Source organism: Castanea sativa, chromosome 3, assembly GCF_040712315.1.
Source record: "Castanea sativa cultivar Marrone di Chiusa Pesio chromosome 3, ASM4071231v1".
In the NCBI taxonomy this organism is placed as follows: domain Eukaryota; kingdom Viridiplantae; phylum Streptophyta; class Magnoliopsida; order Fagales; family Fagaceae; genus Castanea; species Castanea sativa.
In genome coordinates this window covers 22,908,178-22,934,038 of record NC_134015.1, presented here as the reverse complement: position 1 = coordinate 22,934,038, position 25,861 = coordinate 22,908,178, and the positions used below count along the sequence as shown (strand labels likewise).

Below are 25,861 nucleotides of genomic sequence, written 5' to 3'. Positions count from 1 at the left end.
CTATCTCTCACGATCCTACGTAGGATCCCGATTTTGACAACCTTGCCTCCAAGACTAACGTTCGAATCCCCTTGGGTGCAATCAATTTCTAGGGGCCACGTCCCATTGGTGAAGCCAACGACTTACCTAATCTATGTGATGTGGGCGCATGACATGGGTCTGGGATTCATCCGGATAAAAAGACATGATGCTCTGTATGATCTCCAAGGTTCTTCATAATAAAAAATGTAGTTTTATTTATCTGACGACGAAGTCCCCTACCTTATTGCATTCCATCTGTTTTTTTTTTTTTTTTTTTTTTTTTTTTTGCTGCTTCTGATCTTTTGGTTTAGAGCCTAGTATCCAATTTTGGTGTATTGGGATTAACTTGTAGAGAACTGATCTTTTGTCCATTTTTTTAGCTATGCTTTTAAATCTGGTCAATGAGCTTGAATTAGCTCAGCCCAAATTACAATATGAGAAGCTTTATTTATTAACCAATCCCAATCTCTTCCTCCACCTTTTCTTTAACTAAGTTCTATACTTCTAGTACATGAGCAGATCTCTTTTCATCAACTAGAGACTTTGCCTGTTTAGCTAACTGGAACCCCAAGTTACATGTTGTTATGTTGGGTTAATATTGGAGAATTCAAAGACATTTTGATTAAGGCGGCCATTACATTCAAGATTTCTAGTTGGATGCCCTTTATTTTACTTGCTTTGTTTAATAGATTTCTAGTTGTTGCCCTCTAATTTAGTTGCTTTGTTAGAATGGATGGTTATTGACTACTACAATTTATTATCAACAAATTCCGTGACATTGAAAATTTTAAAATTTCCCTCAACTATTAGGCTATTTAGAGAGAAATGCTTCATGTTGTATACATGTGTGGAAGTGTAACCCAATTAACCTCCCATTGAGAAAGAAAAGAGAGTGATTACAATTGCAACAAGTAGTATGACAAACTTTACCAAATCAATAAATTTAATGACAAAATATTTTGCAAGCCTTTTTGTATCTTTCATAACTATTGATGTGGCAACTAGTTATCAGGAGTCGATTTGCATTAGTTTATTTTATTTATTAGTTAGATACAACTTCTAAAGTTCTATTTTTTTTTTAAGTACAACATTAAAATTTGTATATATATTGAATACACATGAATTTGGTGTTGTTATAATAATAATTGACTACCTTAACAAGTACCAGCGCTAACAAAGGTGATGAAAATTTGCCTCTAACATTGCTCTTACTTATCAAATAGTATATTTGGTTTTGCCATGTAAGGGAGGACTTGTTTTTAAGCTGCAGGTTTTTATAGAAACAACACTTACACAATTTTTATCAAACAATTTATTGTTTTTTTTTTTTATAAATAAAACACGGATTTAGAATGCAACTTTTAAAACACAAAAATTCAACCAGAAACTTTCTTTTGATTGAAAGATGGAACCAAACTCTTGAAGGGACCGCGCAGAATTATTTTTATTTTTTATTTTTTTATTTTTTATTTATAAACTTCAATATATTTCATCAACAACCAGAAAGAGACGATTCTCAAAAAAAAAAACAACCAGAAAGAGACAAAGCCTGGACATCTCCCATACAAACAGAAGCCATAGAGGCTGGGAGATTGTCCGAACAAAAATAAAAGGAAGAAAAAGACTCTAGTGTGTAAGCAGCAACGTTTCCACTTCTTTTTACCCAAAAAAACAAGCACGAAACAAAAGATTTTCCCAACAACCAAATGTCAGACACTAGAGAGGAGATAGCCCATTGGGGGCAACTCGTGTGGTCAAGGATAGAATCAATAGTGATTTTTGAGTCACTTTTCACAATGATCATCCTCCAGTTTTCCCCTTTGGCTAGGTGCAGAGCCCACAAGATAGCTTCAGTTTCAGCTGAAATTGGTGATCTCTTTGGCATAATCTTGGACCAAGCTTTCAGTATAGATCCTTGTTCATTCTGGCAACCACCGCTAGAGCTGAGATGTTTTGAGCGATAGCCACATCCACATTGAGCTTGATAAATCCCAGAGGAGGTGAGGACCATTGAATCATAGGTTGTACCATTATAGAGGCTTGAGAATTAGAAAATACTTTAGCATATTCCTCAAACTTTTCCCCTGCCAATGGATGCCTGAAGGTTGATAGGGCATTTTTGGTGGATGACAGCGTTACAGATACACCATATCTCCTCCAAAGTGAGTGCCATTTTTAGTGATATCAGCCAAAGATCATGCGCTTGACAAATGGTTTCTGGTGGTTCCAAGATAAGCTTAATGATGTCACATGGATGTACTAAATGAACTTCCTTTGACTTGAATCCCTAACATGCTGCGAACCATAGTGCCTTTGCAGCAGGGCATTTGAGGAATAGGTGAGAGGCAAATTCGACCTCCTGATTACAGAGAACACACCATGGCACAGGAATGTCCATTCGGAAATTTTCTCTCGTGGGGAGTATTGGCAGCAACTCTCTAAAGAAACATTTTGATTCTTTCGGGACCCCTTATCTTCCAGAGTTTATACCAATTTACTACTACGGTCACCTGGGAAGGGGTGCTTGGCAGCATCTCTTTATAGGTTGATTTAACTGAGAAAAAACCTTTTGAGTTCGGAATCAACATGAGCTTGTCTGGGCTCGGCCTAGAAGGGATGGGGATGGGGAGAATAGCTTGGGTCGATATGGGGTTGGAGATATTCCAGTCCATGGATGTTCTCCAGGTGTGCAACTCATGGTCAATAAGTTGAGATACCTTCATTTCCGATTGAACAATTGATCCATCTTTTGGGGAGGGGATGAAACCTTTAATCCAGGGTACCCACAGGTCCAACCATACATCAAGTGATTCCCCGTCTCCAATAATGAAACATGCTCCCTTCCGAACCACTTCCCTTGCTTTCTCTATAGCTTTCCAAATGGGGGATGCATGTCTAGCTGCTTCCGACCTTAGCCAATCATCTTTTACCTTGTATTTTGCTCTGAGAATCCTCATACAAAGGTTATCTCTTTTGGTTGTGATCATCGCTTTAGAGAACAAAACGATGTCATTAGCATACATAACATGAGAAATAGTAGGACCACTAATACTAGTCTTTATGCTAGCAACCTTTTTAAGCCTGAGATCATGCTTTATAAGTATGGATAACACCAAGATAAAAAGATAAGGGGATAGTGGATCCCCTTGCCTAAGCCCCCTACCTGGTTTGAAGCACTTGGATTTGCCCTTATTTACAACCATTTCAAATGAGACTAATGATACACAAGACATGATCCATTTTGTGAAAGTTTCATTGAATCCAAAGTGAGAAGGATGACAGTCAAGAATTTCCAATTTACCCTATCATATGCCTTTTGAAGGTCAAGCTTGATCGCCATGAGTCCTGGCTTTTTCTTGTGAGTCTTGAAGTTTTGGAGTATTTCCTGGACAATTATTTGGTTTTCTGCTATCCACCTATTTGGAATAAAAGCCGATTGAGAGGGGGAGATTAATTTATCCAGTAGAGGCCGAAGCTTTTCCACCAAGAGTTTTGAAATGATTTTGTAGATCACGTTACATAGGCTATTTTGAGTTTTGAGTTTTGAAATGATTGACAAAAGTGGGGTTAGATAATTTAGGGATGAGAAAAATTAAGGAGCTATTTACCTCTTTTGGCATTGAACCCACAGTGAAGAAGGATGTCACTGCCTTTACAACATCGTTTCCCAGTGTCAGCTGGAGTTGTTTGTAGAACAGAGCCGGGTAAACGTCAGGGCCTAGGGCTTTAGGTCTTGCATCTGGAACATGACATCTTTGATCTCCTCCGGGGTTGGGATGCATTGTAATCCCTCATTTTCTTCATCAGTGATGCAAGGCAGCACCAAATGATTAAGGTGTTCAGGGAAACAAACTTCTTCTTCTTTGTAAAGATCTATGAAATTATCACGAAATTGGGCTCTGATTTGGCCAAACTCATGGATCCATGCTCCTTCCTTATTTTTTATGGCATCTATATTATTTCTTCTCCTGTGAATGATGGTGGACAGATTAAAATGTTTGAGTTTTTATCACCTAGTTTAAGCCACAATTCCCTGGACTTTTGTCTCCAAACCACTTCGCTTCTGAGGAGCCATTCTGAGAGCTCGGCTTGAAGATCATTTTCCAGAAGTCCATTTTCATGTGAAGGCTGCCTGTCTTGGACTTCCTTGATTTTCTTGAGAAGAGAGTTTATCTTGTCCTGGCAGTGACCAAAAACCTCCTTATTCCATTTGCGAAGTGCCTCTCTAGTTGCAGCTTTCTTTTCGTACAATTTAATAAACTCTGAGCCTGAGACCTTTCCTTTCCAAGCATCTTCAATGACAGCACTGCATCTATCGTCTCTAAGCCAAACTATCTCAAACCTAAAAGGAATGTGAGCAAAACTATCACTTGGGTTTGTATCCATCAGGATTAGGGCATGGTCTGACTTGATAGCACCTAAATGCGTGATGGTTGCCCTTGGGTAAGCTAGCTGCCATGATATGTTTGCCACTCCCCTGTCTAGCCTGCTTTTGATTGAGGCTTTATCCCATCTACCTCTGGCCCATGTGAACTTGTTCCCCGAGTACCCCAAATCCATTACATTGAGCTTGAAAAGTAGTTCTTTAAGGTAATTTGTAGATGAAGGACCACCCTTGTTACCACCCAATTGTTCTCCCATAACATCCCACGGTCCCTAGTGAGATTCAAGAAGGGTTAAAAGATTTCCCCATGCTTTCTTCTTCTTTGAATGGTATGATGGACCATAGAAGTCCACTAACATCCATTCGACACGCTAGTCAAAGACCTTAACTGCAATCAAATTTTTATTAAACTCCACTTCTTTTCAGTCCACGCAATTTTTCCACATAATACATAAACCACCTGCATTGCCTTTAGCCTCAACAACACAAGAAAAATCAAACTTTAAAAACTTTTTAACAAACTCCATCCTATTTACATCAGCTTTAGTTTTAGAGAGGAAGACCACCTCAGGCCTTACCCTTTTATTTGAACCCCGAGGGCTTGAACTGTCGAGGCGTTGCAGATACCTCGATAGTTCCAACCCAGGATCCTCATAGCGATATTGGGGGCATGATAAGGCTTGCCTCTTCGGCCGTAGTAACAGAGTTAGAGAAAACACAATCAAATACCATGGGGGTGAAAGGGAGAATTGGTTTAAGATGGAGCTCACCATGATTTTCAGCTTCCTTCCTCTCTTCCAACATAAAGGATTCCAATCTAGAACACGGAATGAAAGATGCCGAGATTGGGTCGAAGTATGTCAGTTATGATCCATTGACTGCTATCCTTAGCCTCTTTGAGAAGTGATCTAGCACCGGTTTTGATGTTTTCCTCTTTAGATGTGTGGTTTAAGCTTCTGGAAAGATTTGGGAAGGCTTTGTGGTATGCAAGGTTTGTGTTTCGAGAGAAACATTTTTAGTGGTGACGGTGAGGGAATTTTGGTTTTGGAGATTTTGAGTGATTAGGTCGGAGTGATCGATATTAGGAGGTTGCCACAAGTGAAAAGCTATTTTTGGGTTGATTGGGTTTGGGCCTTAAATTAATTGTTCCTTGCTTGGAGGTGGGTTTGACGGATGGTTACTAATTGGGTCATTAGATGGGCCATGTTGTTGTGAAGGGTAAAGCTCAACAGTGGTGGGTCCTTTTTGAAGCCCAATTTTTACCAATGTCAACAGAATTAGATTCCTCGTCACGTAGCTGTCTAGGCCCACCTCATCTTGGAAGGATAAGTTTTGCATGTCAGCTGCAAGCTGTGAGAGCTCCATCCCTGGATTTCTAGAATTAGTCCTTGTATCGTCCTTGCTAACAATATTCACGTTATCCTCAGGTGTGCAAGTGTCACTTTCTTGGCTAGGACCACTATCGTGGTTGCTCTTGGCCTTTTGCCAGCTATTGTTGCCGTTGGCCTATTGACAACTTGGATTTGATGAGCTAGCTGGGTTTGAGGTTAAGCTTGTTGCGGCGATTTCTTTAGGAATATCTTTGTTTTCCACTCTGAGCCAAGGACCAGCAGCCTTAAACCTTTTTCCAGATTGGTAATTGAGTTTGAACACTTCAGCGAAGCAATTCTTTTGGTCATGCCCAATGATACCACAGCGATAGCAAAGATCTGCAATTTTCTCATATTTTAATCCAATCCATAAATCACTTCTGTTTGGGTGCGGAAGGAAAACTCTTGGGGATAATGGATTGGCTATGTCCACTTCAACTCTGAGTTTGATGAATTTTCTCCATGCACTACCAGGTTCACCTATCAAGTCAACTTCCAGGACAGCGCCCACTCTAGACCCAAGTCTTCTTAGGTTTTCCTCTATTCTCCAGAGAGGAGGTAGTCCATGAACTTGGACCCAAATTGAGGATGTCGAGAAATCTACTTCCTGCCATGTAAGGTCTGGACTCCACCTCTTAAGCACTAGATGGCCCCCTCTGATGGACCATGGTCTTTTCATGTAGAATTTGTGAAGGTCTACTTCATGGTGAAAAATGAACATAAATACTTCTTTGCTGAGTCTTTTGATTTCCATTGGGAACACAGGCTTCCAAGCCTTTATAGTGACATCTTTTACCATATCGTAGCTAATATTTTTGGAGGTTATAATTTTGGCTAGAAGGATAAGATCCGGAGGTAGGTTGGTATCTTGGTCTGGAGGGAGCTCTAATCTATTTTCTTGGCATGAACATTTTTCTGTCTTGGCCACTAGTTCTGAGACCTCCATAATGGAGACTCTAAACTCAAGTATGGGTATGGTTATATATGATTGTTTCAGATCTAAGGATGCAGAAGGTGAGGGGAGAAAAGCAGGGCGGAGGGTAGGGACGGTGAGGAGACTAGCTCCAATGAGAGGGGAAAAGGGGAAGAGGTACTATACTAGTACGGAGAGAAAATCTTATAAAATCAGAAACCCAATCGCGCAGAATTTTGAAGAGAAGAGAATGAAAAATCGATTCACGATTTAAAGCTTTGATTTTTTTAGATTGTGTTTGGGTGGCTAAATGCTTTGGATGTTTTTATTTTTAATTCTTTGCATGATTAATTAATTGACCTTTGTACTTTCATTGTTAGTTAGTTTAGATATTCGGGCCTAGCTCCCCTCCCGTTACAAAACCTCCCGTTCTCTCCATTTTTTAAATGGATGAAAGGCACGTGTTAAGTGAAAGATCAAAGGGCAGAAACCAAAGCCACCCCAAAACCCAATTTATCTCTGTCTTAACCAAACCTTTTAGCAACCCATCTCCCTTGGTAAGCCCATCGGACCACCGACAACTTCCCATAGCAGACCCACTGCCGCCCATACACCAATGTCGTTGATGTACACTGGCAAGACTGTTTCATCACTTTGAAGGAAGGCTCTAGGTTAGACCTCACCAAATTTCTCTCAAATTGCTTCACCACTTTCAAGGACAATCCCCTGTTACCAAGTACCAAAACTTCTCCAGGATTTGTTTCCTCCCTCCACGTAATTTTCTGCTTTTCTTTTCCCATTTCTCAATTTCTTTCCTTCGGCTTTAAAATTGTTTGTTGGGTTCGTTTGGTTTGTTTTTGTAACCCACATTCTCTTTAGCTTCAATTGCTTTTTTTGTGGGTTTGTACTAAATTAATACAAATAGACAATAAACAGTACTATAGGATGAAAGGTTGAGTGGCAATTATGAGAGTCATAGAAAGTGGACAAGAAGAAAAAACCTAATGTACGAAAATTTTAAAGACAACGAAGACGAAATGAATGAAGAAAGAAACACAAATAATGGGTTTGTAAATTTGGTGTCGAAGGGTTTGTCAATTCCAAAATTATAGGTTTCCAAACTTTTAAAAGAAACATTTGGAATCTGTTTGCAATATTGGTGTATGGACGGCAGTGGGTTTGCCATGGGAAGTTGTCGGTGGTCCGATGGGCTTACCAAGGGAGATGGGTTGCTAAAAGGTTTGGTTGACAGAAATAAATTGGGTTTTTAGGTGGCTTTATTTTCTGCCCTTAGATCTTTCACTTAACACGTGTCTTTCGTCTGTTTAAAAAATTGAGAAGACAGGAGGTTTTGTAACAGAGAGAGCCGGGCCTAGGGTTATAAACGAGTCAAACTTTGTCAAGTAGTGCATGTTCAAGCTTGGCTCGTCATAAAAAATCAAAAACTCGAACTTGGCTTGAACTTGTGACAAGCCTAAAAATAGTGTTTGAACTTGAACTCGTGGGAAAGCCAAAAAGCTTGAGCTTGGCTTGGCTTGAATTGATTAATTAGTCAAGCCAAACTCAAGCTTAATATCAAACTCAAACTCAAGTTTAGGTCATGTTTTTGAGCTTGAGATCTAAACAAATTACATCATTAAATGCTTAAATCTCTAAAATTAAGAAAAAAAGAAAAGAAAATAATATACTCATTTTATCATGCATCTAGTCTTACTTATGATTAACTATTATTCAAATTAATAATTTACATAATTAAATTCATTCATTCATCATGTTCAAAATACAATTTTTACATTCACGTTAGATGGTGAAGGACTAGAAAAATACATGTTTGTAACTATTATGAATGAGAAAATACTAACATGTTTCATAACTTTGCTTTAGATGATTGATAGGGAATGATTATATGTGGCCTACTTAATTATTTATTTATTTTTAAATGTAACTATAGTCTAAAGTGGTTCTTGATCAGTTTAAAGAGAAGAAAAAAATTAAGGTAATATAAGTAGTTGTCTCATGTTGGCCATATCATTATTAAGATATGTGTAATTAGTGTATTTAGCTAACACATATAAACTTATAAATGAGTCTATACTTGAATTGTTGTGTATCAAGCCTAATAGCTCACGAGCTGAACAAATTTTTTTGCTTGGGCTCGGCTTGTTTATTAAATGAGTCTAAAACTAAGGCTCAAACTTGGCTTATTTATAAACAAACAAACATAAACAAGCTTTTTATCAAGCCGAGCCCAAGTTGTTCATGATCGGTTTGGTTCATCTACAGCCCTAGCTGGCCCTAGATATTCTTCTGTTTCTATAGCACACTGCCCGTGTGGGTTTTTTTTCATTGTTTTGTTGTTTTCACCTCCTTTCAATGACGTTATTTACTCGTCAAAATAAGATAGAACCAGACATTCAATTTGAAAAAGGTTAACCAATTTCTAAGCAACTTTTGTAGCCAAATTGGACTGTCTCATGATCTTCTCCTTATCCATATTCATACTATAACTTTCTACATTCTCAACTTCTACCTATAAAGCCAGAGTAGGAAGCCCTTGGCAATGCTGATAGTGTTTATAGCGAAGTATGAAGCGCATTTGCAGTGCTCGTCAGTCATCACTACTAAATTAGGAAATCTTCTCATTCAACAAAAAGCATTTGTAGTGCTCACAACATTTATACGCAAAAGTATGAAATGCATTTGCAGTGCTCACAAGTTACAACTTAAAGAATTTGTGAAAGATAAACATGTGTTTTTAAACTTTACTCATCTATATCTATACTATTTAAGAGGTTTTTTCTGATTGTATTTTTTTTTTTTTTATGCCCAAAACACTCTCAAAAAGCTTTTTATTTTTTTTTTAAATTTTATAAATTTAAAAAGAAATTTACCAAAAAAAGATTTTTCTTTTTAATAAAAGTTACCTACAATTTTTTCTTTTTTCTCTTGATTATATTTACTCTCACATTCTCACTAACTTTATACTAACTAGCAGGTTTGTTTTTAATAATAAATTTCATTATATTGCTTTATTTCTCTTCGTTCTTTCTCTTTATCTCTCTTTCTTTATCTATTCTACCGCTTTCATAAAAGTAGGCACTGCATCTTAAATTTCTCATATTACAAATTACTCTCATTTTAATTTGTTCATTTTTTAAAAACTAGCCACATGAGAAATTATAACACTAAACCCCCCCCCCCCAAAAAAAAAACCCTCATTGAATGCACGAAGTGCGTGTGAAGAGGTTTTTTTTTTTTTTTTGCTAGGTAAAGGGGAGGATGGAGACCAGTGGATTTTGAAATGTGTTCAATGTATATGCTGAAATTCTATTCTATTTATTAAAAACAAATAGAAACCTCCAAAGAAAAAAAAGAAAAGAAAAAAAGAGTGTGCCCCATTGAGTAGACGTCGCAAATGGGTTGGTCGGATTGAGTTGCAGATAAAAATGGATTATTTTAAGCGAGTTAGAAATGAGCCGAGATAATCAAATTGCAAGTGAGTTAGGTAGAGTTAGGTTTACCCATATTTTTCACATATATTTTTTTAAAGAAAATAACATGTATTTGCCATTTGGAAAGTCGCACAGCAAATTACTTAATATAAAATGTATTACTTTGAATTCGTCATTTATATCAAAAATGAGTTCAGCTAAACAAATTAATACTTGTTCAATAATTTTAAAATTATATAAATCCCAACGTTACTAACCAAAAAAAAAATTGCACAAATGATAAGTAAAACAAATAAACAAGTTTCATTTTTACACAATATCAACATCCCAAAACATAAAACAAAATCACTAATGCCTTACTAAATAACTAATTTGACAAAAAATAAAAACATATATGAAATTTACAATCTTGAAAACTAATTTTATAACCTATTAGCAATTGTGGTTGGTGCTTTATTTCAAACTGAAAATATACATTAAAGTTTAATTGTTTACTTATTTATACATGGTCTATTTTATGAATATCATGTCATTGTTAAATAGCACACACTCTAGAAAATATCATAATTTATTTTGAAAAGTTATTTATTTTGGACATGAATTGTTAAAAATTAAGTCTAAGTATTCATAATTTATGCTAATTTCATTAATATTTTGGCTTCACTCTTTTCACACTTACAAATGTTTCTCATATATGTTTACAATTTTAAATATATGTTTTTAACTTTGCTGTAAGTGTAAGCAAATTATTTTAACATCTACTTTGTTATTTAATATCTAAATATCTTTACTCATTATTGGTTTTCAAAATTTTTTCTTTTGAAAAAACTACACTTTCCCATAATTTATGAATCAAATAAAAATCATAGTAATTATAGGAATTGAAAATGAGTAATTCTTTCAAATGGAATAGATAGTCGAAACAGTGACATCATATTAACTATTATAATCATGCAATTAATATTTTAAACATAAAAATTCAGCCTTATTCTTTTTGCATTATTCTGTAACCAACCTTTTATAATTCTATATATTAATAACTACAATTCAAAGTTTAAACCCATGTCAATTTTTTGACAAAAAATATGATTATTTTTTGACAAAAAATATGATTATTTTTTATAAAGTTTCAACCTATGTTGCATGTTTCTTATGATTGTGTTCATTATCATCAGACCAAGATACCAATCGGTTTTTTGTATAGACAGAGATTAAACTCCAGATTTCTTATTCAATTATCAAAGACTTTACTAATTGAGTTAACTACTACTAAATCAGTACATCCGCTGAAATATTGGCTAATTAATAGCATTAGAGGAGATATACATGTCTAAAAATCTAATGATAATGATGATAGCTCGCAAGCAATCAAATGATAATGGCTAAGTTATACTAAATAAATACATAATAAATATTTTTCATCAATTAAGTAACAACCACAAATAAAATTTTTAGCATCATTTTATTTTCCTTTTTATGTGCTTATCACATATAGGGATCAAAGACAAGTATAAACGCCACAAGGCCCACAACAACTTCAAAATAATGATAAAATAGAGAGAACTCATCAAAGAAAATAATACAAGCCTAAAAACCCAATAATTGCGTGCGCACACACACTCACGCATTGACAGAGAGAGAGAGAGAGAGAGAGAGAGAGAGAGATCAAAATAGAGAAGACAGAGATCAAGAAACCATTCCTCAGTCGATTGTGGAGTCACTAATGGACCCAAGGAAGAAGGGTGGAGCGTTGGGGGAGATGGAGAGCTCTTGACAGAGAGAATGTTTTGGTAATTGTTTTTTAGGGTTTTGTGATTTGTTTGGTTAGGGATTTGTGATTTGTGATTTTTGAATGCTTTATTGGTTTTTTTTTTTTTGGTTATAGACCAGATAAATGATTTGTTTGTTTGTTTGTTGGTAATTTGGGTTTGTCTAAAGGTTTTCATTATTATCCAGATTTGTGATTTTTTTGCTAGTGTGTAAATTTATTAAGGGTCAAGATCTTAAATTTTTAAATTTATATACTAATTTTTTTTTTCCAAAAACCAAGGGGTGTAATGTCCCCCACCCCTCCCCCAAGCATTAAGGAAGGTTCGTCTCTGATTCCTTGCATGTCTAGAATATGGTTTTATCATACTTATCGATGTATGTTTCACTCTTCAATCACTAATTCTTGAATGATATAAACTTCTTGAATGATATGATATGCTATTGGCCATCAATTCATCAAAAAAAAAAAAAAGATATTGAAAAATGGTTTTACCAAGTAGTTTGGGTGCCTAACACTCCAAACTTACATCAAGGGTTAGTGGATTAGACTTATCCTTGTAATTTTCTCTTTTAGAATGGTAACTAGGAAACAAAGCATTGTATTTTATAGTAGAGGACCAAAGCAATATAATTTTTTAGTTATTATCAAATAGATGTACAATTTCAATTTATCAATAAAACGATTCACTTTTTCAATTAGGTTTTCTTATTTTTCCAATCAAACAAGTGACAAATCCATTATTCCTTGACTTAGGAGGGAGAATAATAACAGTAGGATTCTCTCCACTGGCTCTTGAGAGAAAATAACACAACCCCACCCCATTCGCATGGGCCAAGTGCCAAAACCTAATTCTTTAAGGTTTGGGTCGGGGACGTGGTCTCTCACATATCCCCCACTCTTCGACAATTTCACCTAAGATAAGCTCCAAGAGATAGGCCTTGATTACCACCGCTCTTCTAACCCAATTCGGACCAATTGGGTCCTTCACTCCTCCTTCTTCAAACCCAATTCAAACTCCTTTGGCATGTCTGGCGTTGTCAAAAAATTGCCACATCACCATCATGTTGGACAAAAGATAATAGTAATCAAAACGACATATAAGAAAAACCAGTAAGCTTAAGGAATGAGAAAAGGGCTAAGCTTGGCGTACCAAACATACCAACGGTGGAGGCTGCGGTGCAGCCCCACTGACCACAATTATCATTATAAGTTGAAACTGTTGGGGCTTGGGAACCAACGTGCAGTGGACGTACTCACTAGCATGGTGAGAAGTAAAGGACCCACCGTTTTATTTCTTATGGAGACAAAGCGGTCTATCTCAGAAATGCGAAAACTTTGCTATGATCTAAATTTTCAATCAGTCTTGGCTGTCCCGAGTGACGGCCAAAGTGGAGGTTTGGGTTTACTTTGGAAGGTAGAATGTGGCCTCCAAATTCAAACGTTCTTGCCTAACCATATTGACGCCCACATCATGCATGCAAATAAACCACCGTGGAGGTAAACAGGTTTTTACGGGCGACCAGAAGGGCATAGGAAGCATGAATCATGGAGAATGCTAGACACCTACATGCAAGAGCTTCTTTACCCTGGGTTTGCCTAGGGGACTACAATGAAATTCTACACTTTTGAGGAAAAGCAAGGGGGCACCCCGAAGCCCTTGGCTCCCATGCTGGCTTTTAAGGAGGCTCTGCTACACTGTGGCTTGGAGGACATAGGCTACCACAGCTATCCTTGCACTTGGCGCAACGGCTGACAGGGTGACGCTTTCATCGAACTAAGGTTGGATAGAGTTTGTGCTTCCATGGAATGGCAGGGACACTTCCCATCGGCAAAAGTCTCGCATTTGCAGGTACCTTACTCTGACCATGACCCTATTCTATTAGATACTCTATGCAATGACCAGCATGCTAGGGGGAGACGCAAGAAGCTCCACCGATTTGAGGAGCGATGGGCTGCGCACTAGGGTTGTGAGGAGGTGATCAGGGAAGCATGGAACCTCCACCCACCTAGTGGAAGCCCTATGTTTAAGCTGTTTGAAAAGATTAAGCGTTGCCGGATGAAGCTGGTGGCATGGAGACGAGATGTGTTCGGCAACACTAGAACTCGTCTGGAGGATAAACAAGCTGCACTCAAGGCCTTGTCCACCACAAGGTATGGAACTAACCTAACACAAATTAATACCTTAAGGGATGAAATAAATGCATTGTTACACCAAGAAGAGGTGTTTTGGAGGCAGTGGTCTAGGGCTATATGGCTTCCCGCAGGCAATAAAAACACGAAGTTCTTCCATAAAAGAGCTACCCAGCGGCGAAGAAAAAATGAAATAGACGGGCTGATGGATAGGAATGGGATTCGGAAAGCAGATGAGCAGGGCATTGGGGTTATAGCAGAGGAGTATTTTAACGACATTTTTACTACGTCCAATCCGAGGAATATGGAGAACGTTCTAAATGCGGTGGACAGAGTAGTGACGGAGGAAATGAATCAGTCCCTCCTCAAACCTTTTGTAGGCGAAGAGGTTCGGCAAGCCCTGTTCCAAATGCACCCGTCAAAGTCACCGGGCCCCGACGGTATGTCTCCGTTCTTCTTTCAAAAATTTTGGCACATAGTAGGTGGTGATGCCACGGAGGCGGTATTATCGGTACTAAACTCAGGCCAGATATTAACCAAGATGAACTTCACCCATATCTTGCCTATACCTAAGAAGAAAGACCCCCAAGCCATGCCAAACTACCGCCCCATCAGCCTCAGTAATGTGGTCAGTAGGATGGTTTCAAAGGTGCTAGCAAATAGGGTAAAAGGCTTCCTCCCAAACATTATTTCGGATGCGCAAAGCGCGTTCATCCCTAGCAGGCTTATCACCAATAACACCGCAGTGGCTTACGAGATGCTACATAGGCTGCGAAATAGAAGACAAGAAAAAGTGGGTTATATGGCGGTTAAACTAGACATCAGTAAAGCCTACGATCGTGTGGAGTGGGAATTCCTACAAAGCATAATGGTGAAGATGGGTTTCTCGGACAGGTGGGTGGAGCTAGCCATGCAATGTGTATCGTCGTCAAGCTACTCAGTACTGATTAATGGCGAACCTAGAGGCTTCATCTCCCCATCCCGAGGTATTAAACAGGACGATCCGTTATCACCTTACTTATTCCTATTCTGTGTGGAGGGCTTATCGGCGCTACTATGCAAAGCCATTGAAACAAATCGGATCCAAGGAGTAAAGTTCTGCCGTAATGGTGTGAACATCTCCCACCTCCTTTTTGCTGACGACAACCTCTTATTTAGCCCAGCCACCCCACTAGAATGCACTAGCCTTTTGAACATTCTGTCTAAATATGAGCACGCCTCTGGTCAGGCCATTAATCGGCAGAAAACAGCCTTATTCTTCAACCCTAACACCGTACCTGCAGTGAGGGAGGAAATCCGTAGAATGTTTGATGCCCAGGTTGTGACAGAATTTGAAAAATACCTGGGATTGCTGATGGTGGGAGGTAAAAGCAAAACGAGTACATTCAAAGACCTCCGGGAACGGATTGCAAAGCAAGTCACCAGGTGGAAGGAAAAGTTCATCTCGAAAGCGGGTAGGGAGATCTTGATCAAAATCGTAGCACAAGCGATACCGACATACTCAATGAGCTTATTCCAGCTGCCAAAACACTGTGCAGCGACGTCAACTCTATCATGTTCAAATACTGGTGGGGGCAGACGAGCAACGAGAAAAAAATTCACTGGATCAACTGGAAGTAGCTGTGTAATCCGAAGAAGGTGGGTGTTATTGGCTTTCGAGACATCCACACCTTTAACCTGGCAATCATGGGCGGAGCTATTATTGGACTAGGGGGGGCAATGGCCCCCCCTAATTTTTTTTTTTAAAATATTATTATATTAATAGGTACTAAGTTTAACAATTTTGTTCAATAAAATTACACTTTGCCCCCCTTAATAATGCCATTAATTCTTTTGAGAGTAATCTTATAGCCAAAAACGTTTTTACAATATTTATACAAACTATTAAGGTAGTAAATTTTTATTAGTTCGTACACTTACATAACTTTTTATATATCAATAACCACTTATCACATTAGCAATTTGTAAAAAATTTGTAGTTTTAGCATTTTTCACCTTTTAAAGGACATAAAAAATTAATAGATTAAATCTAAAACAAAATATAAAAACTCAAAAAAATTAGTTCAACAACAAAAATTACCAATATAATAAAACTAAAAAAATTAAGTCCAATCAATATATTTTACCCATAACAAACTACTTGGCCATTTAAAAAAATTTTAACAAAAATTCTTAGTAGTAAAAAAATAGACTCAAGGGTCGGAGCCACCATACACAGCTAACAGCAAAGTCGTCCCCTAACTCCAAGTCTTGGCTCCGTCCCTGCTGGCAATGCTGTCAAAGCAAGCTTGGAGGTTGACCAATCATCAATCATCGCTGTTATTTCGGGTTTATAAAACAAGGTATTTCCCAAATGTCTCCTTCTTGGATGCTGAGTTGGGAGTAGCCCGTCTTACGTGTGGCGAAGCCTCCTGAGGGCTAGGGACGTCATACTTGCTCGGTCGAAGTGGAAAGTAGGAAGTGGAGACCTAATACACGTTGTTGATCACCAGTGGTTGCCAAGACCCCCACGCCTTCGTAGGGAAGGACCTGGACCGGTGAAAGTAAGAGAGCTGATTGATGTTGAAACGAGGCAGTGGGATAGAGCTAAGGTGGCCTACTGGTTCGAACCCCACACATGCACTGATATCCTAAGCATACCGTTGCCAAATATACTGACCAACGATGTGCTAGTATGGAAGGAGAACAAAGCCAACTCGTTCTCGGTCAAGTCAGCGTATTCAGTAGCACTGGGTATGCTACACCCTTCAACGGGTAATCACTCAAACGCAGGTATGGATGGGAAATTGTGGAAAACAGTGTGGTCCCTCAACGTCCCATCAAAAGTGCGTACTTTCCTGTGGCGGGCGTGCTCAAATATCCTTCCCACTCACGACAACCTTCACTTGAAAAGAACGCAGGTGGATCCGTCATGTACCGTGTGTTACCAGCAGCGAGAAACGGGGGTGCATATCCTCTAGGAATGCCCTTTAGCACGCAATGTATGGGCCTTAGTAAAGGGAAAAACGCAGAAGAGCCCCGCTGCTGCCTCAGACTTCTTCGCGCTAACTCGGACCGTGATGCGACGCTTGACTCGGGATGAGCTGGAACAGTGGGGCATGTTAACGTGGGCTATATGGAATGCACGTAACAAGCACTGCTTTGAGAATATACAAACTCATCCAGAGGCTATTTTACGCGGTGCAAAATCTCTACTGCATGGATATCAAACACTGGTGGCCGACCAAAGGATATGACTTCTTTGTTTTGGCAGCTTTTTCCTGCCCTTGCATCAGTATTGTAGTTTACCTCTTCAGGGGTTTTTTATATTGGCTAGCTTGTCCTTGTTCTAGAGCCCGGTCAGGTGTAGGCCTGTATGGCCTAGGCCTTTTTTTACTTCTTTATACTTTTGTACTTTTTCTGTTATTTAATAAAATTCTGCCTCCTTCAGTCAAAAAAGAAAAACCTAGTTTTACTCAATTAAAAACCTCAATTTGCTTAAGAAAGAATGAAGATCTATCATTTTCCTTCACCGATTTCCACCCCTTGACGATGAAGATCCACATCCATCTTAGTGATTCGACCTCATTAGTCCAAGGATTAGTTGTGAAATAAAATCAAGTGGCTGTCCATTGTGTTGTGTTGGGTTTCGATGCTAAAATGGTCTACATTTTGGGTATTCTCTCTCTCTCTCTCTCTCTCTCTCTCTCTCTAGGTTGTCAAGTTCGGATTTTTGTGGATCTGAGGTTGAGTTCTGTGGTTTTGAGCTCTTTGTTTGATCTAATATGGGATATCTCTCTTCGTTTGGTGGTTTTGAGGTTGATTTGAAATCTTGTGTTCTTTCCTTAATTTGTTTTTGAAAAAAATCAACTTTAAAGAAATTTTTTATTTATTGATTGAATTTTTGTAGAATATTTTTGCATAGTTCAAATACATCTGTGTATCTATTTGTTGGGAGCATAACTATTTTTTTTTTCCTTTTTTTTTTATTTATGATTAATGAGTTCTTTTCAATTGGAAAATTTTTTTTTTCAAGAAATGAAGGGCTTTAATTTAATAAATTTAAAACTTAAAGGATTCAACTAACAAAAATGAAGTTAGGAGATTGAATTAAATTTAGATCAAAGTTAAATAGTGTTATTTGATTATATAGTTGTAACAATTTGTGTAGATCCTTTTATCAACTTTCAAAAACAACTATTTGGCCTGAATAAGTCAGTGGTTTGCCTCACTTTTATGTTAGATAGCTAACTTAACAGGCTACAATACATATTCGAAGACTCCTATATTTTACTGGGTAAACTCTACATTTACTATTGTCAACATGATCTTCATACCAAATGTGTATATTAAAATATAAAAGTTGTAAAACTTACAAGTAAGAATCCCATTGATATGAGACTAGTATTATTTACAAAGATATTTTACCTTAAAAGACCAGTTACTACTGAACAAATAAAAGACACTCAAATCAAAATAGATCGATCAATTTAAGGTAACATACATATTTTTTTTAAAGTATTTTGGAACATTTCATGTTTATTTAAAGGAAGTTTTATTCTTTAAGAAAAATTTTCATCAAATTTATATAATAAAATTTGTTTTGTTTGCTCAATGAATACAAGTAATATAAATATATTGCAAATAAAAAATTTCCACTTAATTATTGTCATTGTAATTGTAATTGTTATTGTTATAACAACAATAACTTCAAAATGTAGAGTTCTATCCTCTAAATTTGGAAGACTTGTAAAATGTAATTCAAGCATGTCAAGTTAGCTATCTAGCATATTGTGGTCCTTTTTGCCATCTATCTCTTTATACCAGAGACAGGAGGTATTCTGATTGAAAGAACCACTGTACTTTAAAAAACATAAAAGTATGTAAATTATTATCCATATTACATCGAAATTGTTATAAACTAATCATGAATGTGATGGATGTAACTTCGATAAAATAATATAAATTTTTGAATTATATTTTATTATTTTTGAATAAAAATAACCATAGAAAAATTGTGACTATCCCACGCATTACGTGGATTTGTGCATAGTTTTTACTAATTTTGAAACATTGCTATCCTTTTTTCTTTTCTTTTTTTCATTAGCTAACAAGTCTAGAGTTGTTTGAGCATTTGGCTATTATCCTAGAATAATTGTCCTATTTTTAGTCCAATTTAATTAGGTGATGCGTCGTGATCCTATTGGCTGAGAACAGGATTGATACGGTTGCATGCACTAAATCTAATCTAAGTCTAAGCATTTATTGATTCGTCGCAAAATAAGTAAAAATTGATTAATTAATTAATTAATTAATTGATTAGACATATTTGGAATTACTTTGCTAAACTTGATGACCAAGAAAATCATAAATAAAAATAAAAATTTGGAGGAAATTAGGTTTGATTTGAAAACGGAAATAGTCAAAACGAAGAAGGGAAGAATCTAGAGGATTTGGAATCAAGTGTCGATCTGCACTTAGGTTAGAACCTTCCAGAATTCCTTCCATTTAAAGTTCAGCTTGCTTCTTACTCAGTTTGACTTTGCCTATTTTTTGCTCATAAAACCTAAATTTCTGATGTCACATATTCCTAGAGATCTAACCTTCTCCTTTTAATTATGCCTTAGCTTTTAGATTCAAGCATGGTTTATTTTCATGTCCTTAGCTAGTTCTTATTTATTTATCATGCTGGATCTAGGTTTTGGTTAGGTTTTCGTATTTTCTATGTTTCTAGGGTTTTTCATTCAAATAGTATGTTCACATGTTTAGAATTAGGGTTTCTCATAATTGTAAATATGTTTCCATAATTTTGATTTATAATACTAGAATCAAATGTTCTTGCATCATCTAGGATTTTTTTTAATATTGAATTTTGGTTCATTGATTCAATATTAGATTCAAGCATTATTTTTTTTTTCTAGTTCTTCTCATGTTTTTGACTGTTAACATGGTTAGATCTAGGTTGCTCTTAGAATTTGGGTTTTCAATTCAATTAACATATTCTAGGTTTGGGTTTATCACACATCACACACATATTCACCATGTCTTTCATTATCAATTCTTTGTAGGGACGTAAACATGATTCGAACTTCAAGGGAGGAGGGGGGGAGCATAGTCTTTTGTTTGAGGATTTTTGACCAAAGTCTTTTATTTAAGGATTTTTAGAAATTGGGATATCAACGCTAGAGTAGGCAAGCTAACATCATCATTATTGGTTTTCTTTTTCTTTTTCTTTTTTTCAAAAAACTACACTTTCCCATTGTAAGGACACAATTCAAATTCCCAAACTCTGACTGGTGGGAGATGGGCTTGAAAGGCCTTTCTTTACAATAAATTTGTAGAGGATGGGTTTGTAATCTAGATTTCAAGGATGGTTTAGACAATCAGGGAAAGGATGGGCTTTAGGCCCAATGGGACAATATTAAAGAGTTGTTTGCAAAAGTAAGACAGCGAATTCCTCCTCGAAAGAAATCCGAGGATAGTTTATAATAGTATTTCTTTGAGTTTGGATACAAATGTTGATTATCCTCCACTATTGACTCTTTGTTAAGGACTTCCTCAAGTCATGCTCTGTTGGTAGGCCAACCTTGAAGGTCCTTATTGCTACATCATCAAAGTCTCCGTCAATTTCGTTGAACATTTCCCAATACCTGTCCGAATACGTTTTCAGGGTTTCCCCTTCCCTCATGGCCATGGATAGTAAAGAATCCAATGGACGAGGAACTCTACTGCACGTGATAAAGCGAGAACCAAATGCTCTAGTAAGCTCTTTGAAAGAATCAATGGAGCCTGCCCTTAAGCCGTCAAACCATCTCATGGCCACGGGTCCCAGGCTAGAAGGAAAAATCTTGCATAACAAAGTTTCATTCCTGGAATGCACTGCCATTCTTTGGCTGAAATGGCTTACGTGCTCCACAGGATCCGTCCGACCATTGTAAAGAGTGAAGGCCGGTTGTGTGAAGCGCCGAGGTAACCTCCCTTCTTCCAATCTGCGCGTGAAGGGTGACTTGGAGATTTGGTGTAACGCTCTTCCCATTGCGTCATTTCCTAAGCCCCTGGGGGGGTAGTCTCTACCACGCCTCCCATGCAGATTGTCTTCTTTGGAAGAGAAATATTCACCTGGGGGAATTCTGGATCTCTGCCCGTAATTGTAATCCTCGGATCCCTCCGAAGAGGGGTTAGAGACCGGAGGAGTTCTCCTTCGCCTTTCGTGACGCAATCTCCTCTTTAGGCCGTCAATCTCCTTCTGCATGGCCCTGGCATTTCTTTCATAAGGAACTCTGCTTCCTCCTTGCGAATGACTTGCACTTCTGATGGTGTGTGTAGTATGTACACTTCCTTCTCGGTTCTCTCCGTGTTCAGGATGCAAAGAGTGATCCTCACGCTGGGAGCCCACGGACTCCGCGCTGCGTTGTGGTCCTGATCCTACCATGATGTCCTAAACTTCCTTAAAGACTAAATTCCCACAGACGGCGCCAATTGTAAGGACACAATTCAAATTCCCAAACTCTGACTGGTGGGAGATGAGCTTGAAAGACCTTTCTTTACAATAAATTTGTAGAGGATGGGTTTGTAATCTAGATTTCAAGGATGGTTTAGACAATCAGGGAAAGGATGGGCTTTAGGCCCAATGGGACAATATTAAAGAGTTGTTTGCAAAAGTAAGACAGCGAATTCCTCCTCGAAAGAAATCCGAGGATAGTTTATAATAGTATTTCTTTGAGTTTGGATACAAATGTTGATTATCCTCCACTATTGGCTCTCTCTCTTCTACTCAAAAAGTCATCCCCTTTCTCATATGTCTTCCCTTCCATTTATACTCCTTTCCTTCTCTTCATCATCTTCCACTTTTTGATTGCAATCCTCATTCCGGATACTTGTCCCATCCGTTCTTCCCTAAAGCCCGTTGGGATTAGGGACCAAGTTCCAAGCTCCATGCTCAGGTCCCATCCTTCCATCTATACGATCGGCGTATCAATTACAGAGCTTTTAATGTATGGGCGGTGGTAGCAGCTTTTACTTTAGACATTCCACCGCTCTTTCTATTGTCTTCCACGTGTACTGTGTATTCCCATAATCGTAGGATTCTTTATAATATAACCCGGGGGCCCTAAACTTCTCTTCCTATGTCCTCGGCCTAATAATCCGAGGACAAATCTACTCCTCGGACGTATTTGGACATTTAGATACTCCACGATCATTTTGATGTCTTCGGATTTGGGTTTCCAGCCAAAAAGACTTCGTTGGGCCATCCTTCATAAATTACTTGGCCCAATACCCCTACAATAGCCCCTCGAGATTCTTTATTTTTTCACCTCGGGAGAAAAATAGAATCTCGACTTAAAAGACCTTTTTACCCTGTAGAATCTTGGCAATATTGCTGACGGAAGTAACTTCTGAATTACCCATCGCGTGTTCCCGATACTTCGGTATGCGAAACACCCCCGAATTAATTGTTGGCGCCTCTATGTCTCCCACGTTTCAATGATGTGACACATATCCAACGGTCGAGAGCGATTCCTGTGTTGAGGTGGGAATTCGCCCGCTTCAAAACACCTTTTGATATATAAATACTAACTTTCTTCAAAATTCTTCACACTACAGTAACCTCATAACGTACCTGCCCCACTTTCCATCTTCCCATACTTTCTCTTTCTATCAAGTACCCTGTCCGAGGTGACCGTGCTTTCTTCTTTTTCAAAAGTAAGTTCTTCAATACTCTTTTCCCTCCTTATCAGCTTTTTGTTTCTTTTCCTTCCCATCTTCTCTTTTTCTCTGTATCTTTCATCCTCGGCGTAGTTCTTTGTTAGTTTACTTCACACCCCTTTTTTTCAAAGATGGGTAGATTTGCGTCCCTGGTGGATTCAAACGAAAAGATAGAGCAGTTTAAGGTTAAGTACAAAATCCCCTCGGATGTATCTATTAGGTACTGCAACGAGGAAGAATATTATACAAAAAGAAAAACGGGGGAAGTTGTAATCCCGATGATTGCGTTCATCGAAGGGGGAATGAAAATCCCCATGGGAACCGTGACTAGGGATTATTTTAGGGCTTTTAGATTAGCTCTCACCCAGTGCGCCCCAAATGTCTTTAGGATCTTAGGTTCTATAAATGCCTTAAATGAGAAGATGAACCTCGGGCTCATTCACCACGACGTGAACTGGGTTTATAACCTCCATTACCTAAGCAAAAAAGACGAATATTACCTAAAATCTAGATACCCAGAAGTTAGGCTAATTCAATGCACACGAATCAAATAAGGGCCTAAAAAACGACTTCCTGATCGTATCAGGAAATTGGCACGACGGCCTCCCCTGCCCGACAAGGGAAGGGACTCCAGGTGAAGTTTCTTTTACATAATATTATCCTTTGTCTTTTTACTTATTCTTACCCTCTTTTACTTGGATAACTCTACAGATCCACACGCCGCGGATCGTCATCCTAATCTTGTTGATTTCGGACGGTTGGATAGGATCCTACAAGCTGAGGTTTTTGTGCATACTGACGGCCAACTCCGAGCGGCTCATCTGATCCTCGGCTACACTCCGATATCCAAAGCCTTTCAGGCGCCGAAGTGCGTGGTCAAAGCCCACGATCCTCGTCTTCCTCGGATTAGCGTTGCCGTTGAAGGTTTCTTACTACGGAGGGACTACCATTCCTCAAGGCACTTTGGTCACCCAACCAATCCAACCACCACAATTCGTTACGGTTGGGATTCCCACAGTCCCTTTCTCCACACAATCAACCTCTGGTGAAGCTGCGTCTTCCTACCCTACCGTAAAGGAAGAAGAAGAAGAAATACTTGAGGTATCAGATTCCGAGGACGAGTTTGAGGTTTTTAATCAACCCTACTCTCCTGAAGATTCAACTCCCATCCTCGGCACCTCTACACAAATCTCAAAGGCTACTACTCAAGAACCTGACAACATGGGCATTCATCTTAAGATTAAGCCCAGCCTAAAAGATGTCCTCGAGGGCGCTGACAAGGGCCCTAGAGTCCAAGAACCTCCTAAAGAGGTGCGCCCTCGGACTTAAGAAAAGGGTGCTGACAAAGGCCCTGAAACTAGGCTTCCTCCTCTTCCCCCATCCTCCCAAACTCAACGCACCAACATAGCTGATCTCAAAAGAAAAAGGGATCAGCCGAAAGGGAAGGAAGTGGTGGAGGCAGGAAAGGGCTCTCTTTCCAAGGAGCCCGAGGTGGAAAAGGGTGGAAAGCAGGCCCGCACCATGCAGACTAGGTCGGAAATTAGAACCGAACAACAGGTGGTCGTGCGCGCCCCTTTATGGCTTCCTGACATGTCCATGGACGACGAGGCCATCACCCAGGACGCGTCCATTAGAAATTCCGATGAAGGGACAGCTGCATGCGTCGCAGATGCATTGGAGCAGGCGCTGTTACTCCCCGAGGATATGGTTGAGCTTAGAAAAAAAAAGGACCATACCGTTTTCATGACTTTGAAGAAGGAGCTTGCAATGGTAAGTTTCTTCCTCTAAAACCTTGGCTATTATTTTTATTACATATATATATATATATATATATGTCTAAGTTTTATATGTTTCGTTCGTAGGCCGTTCAATCTGCCCATAGGGTAGAAGAGATTGCCATCAGCTCCTACAAATCTCTGAGGGCCGAGGAATCCAGGCGTGAAACCGCCCAAAAGATCTCGGACCTTTACAAGAAGAAACTGCAGGAGGTCACAGCAAAGTTGGCTAAGGCAGAAAGTGATAAGGCAGGCTTAGAGGCTGATCTGAAAACAACGACTAAACAAGCCGAGGATCAGCGCCTAATGCTCCGTCAAGCCAATGATAACCTCTTAGCAACACGAAGGCTCGTAGAGGATCTCAAGAAAGATCTGAACGAGTACGAGATGGCCAAAGAGGAGGCCATCAAGGGCAAAGAGGAAGCCCTTGAGGAAAAGAAAAAGGCTGAGAAAGCAAAAGAAGAGGCCGAGATCTCAAGGGACCAAGCCGAACAAGACAGTTATGATATAGGAGTGAAGGAGGTCACCGAAACTTTCAAGGCTTAGGTTCCCGAGGTATGTAGGCATTACTGCCTCCAAGTGTTGAATGAGGCACTTACCCAAGCTGGGGTTGATGCCTTTTCCACTCTATGGAAAGCAGAGAGTGTCTACTATCCACCTGCAATTCGAGCTTCTACCATTCCTGAAGCTGTCCAAGAAGCTGCCCAGGGATCATCGGTGGATATGGGGTGTGATTTGACTGACGACTCAACTCTTCTTGATGATGCTCCTAAACCAGTTGATTCAGCACAAGATAAGGCACTTGAAGACGTACAGCCCTCAAGTGACCTTTAGGAATCTTCAAAGGATGAGTTGCGTGATCAAGCTAATCCAATAACTTTGATAGATGATCCTAAAGGCAAAGGAATTGCCGTTGAGTCCTCGGTTCAGCTTCCATCTCCTCGAGACCCCAAAGGCCCTCTGAAGATTAAACTGAAACAGTGACTGCTTGTTGTCTTTCCTTTCTTTTTTATTTTATTTTATCTCTAAGTGTAATATCTAAGTGTAATTGCAAAAGTACTATTGGAATCTAATATAAGCATGAATGTTGTTTTCCTTGTTTAGATGATTCTTACTTTTTTGCTTTATTTTGATCATTTTGTTCAAAAAGTACCATCTTTTTGCTCTTTACCAAAGTTAATAGCAATAACCTGAATTGAAATTGACACTCCAGGAAGGTTTAATTATGCCGGGAACTGCATTAAGTGATGCATTTAAGTAATTGATTCTTCATTTTGGATCTCTAGTTGAATTATGTAAAAATAAGGCATATGGTCTTTTAACTTAGGTATGCAAAGATTTGATGTTTTGACAAAAAAGA

The 25,861-nt window shown here is 38.5% G+C and overlaps 2 protein-coding genes across 2 annotated transcripts; both read right to left on the bottom strand.

Moving 5' to 3' along the window:
- Positions 1–3,972: 3,972 nt before the first annotated feature.
- LOC142628694 (uncharacterized) lies at positions 3,973–4,662 on the bottom strand. The gene has a single exon (XM_075802740.1). The coding sequence runs from the start codon at positions 4,660–4,662 to the stop codon at positions 3,973–3,975; it is 690 nt and encodes a 229-aa protein (XP_075658855.1).
- Positions 4,663–5,911: 1,249 nt separating this feature from the next.
- On the bottom strand, positions 5,912–6,574 carry LOC142628693 (uncharacterized protein At4g02000-like). Its single transcript, XM_075802739.1, has one exon. It carries the CDS (start codon positions 6,572–6,574, stop codon positions 5,912–5,914), a length of 663 nt encoding a protein of 220 aa, XP_075658854.1.
- Positions 6,575–25,861: the final 19,287 nt, after the last annotated feature.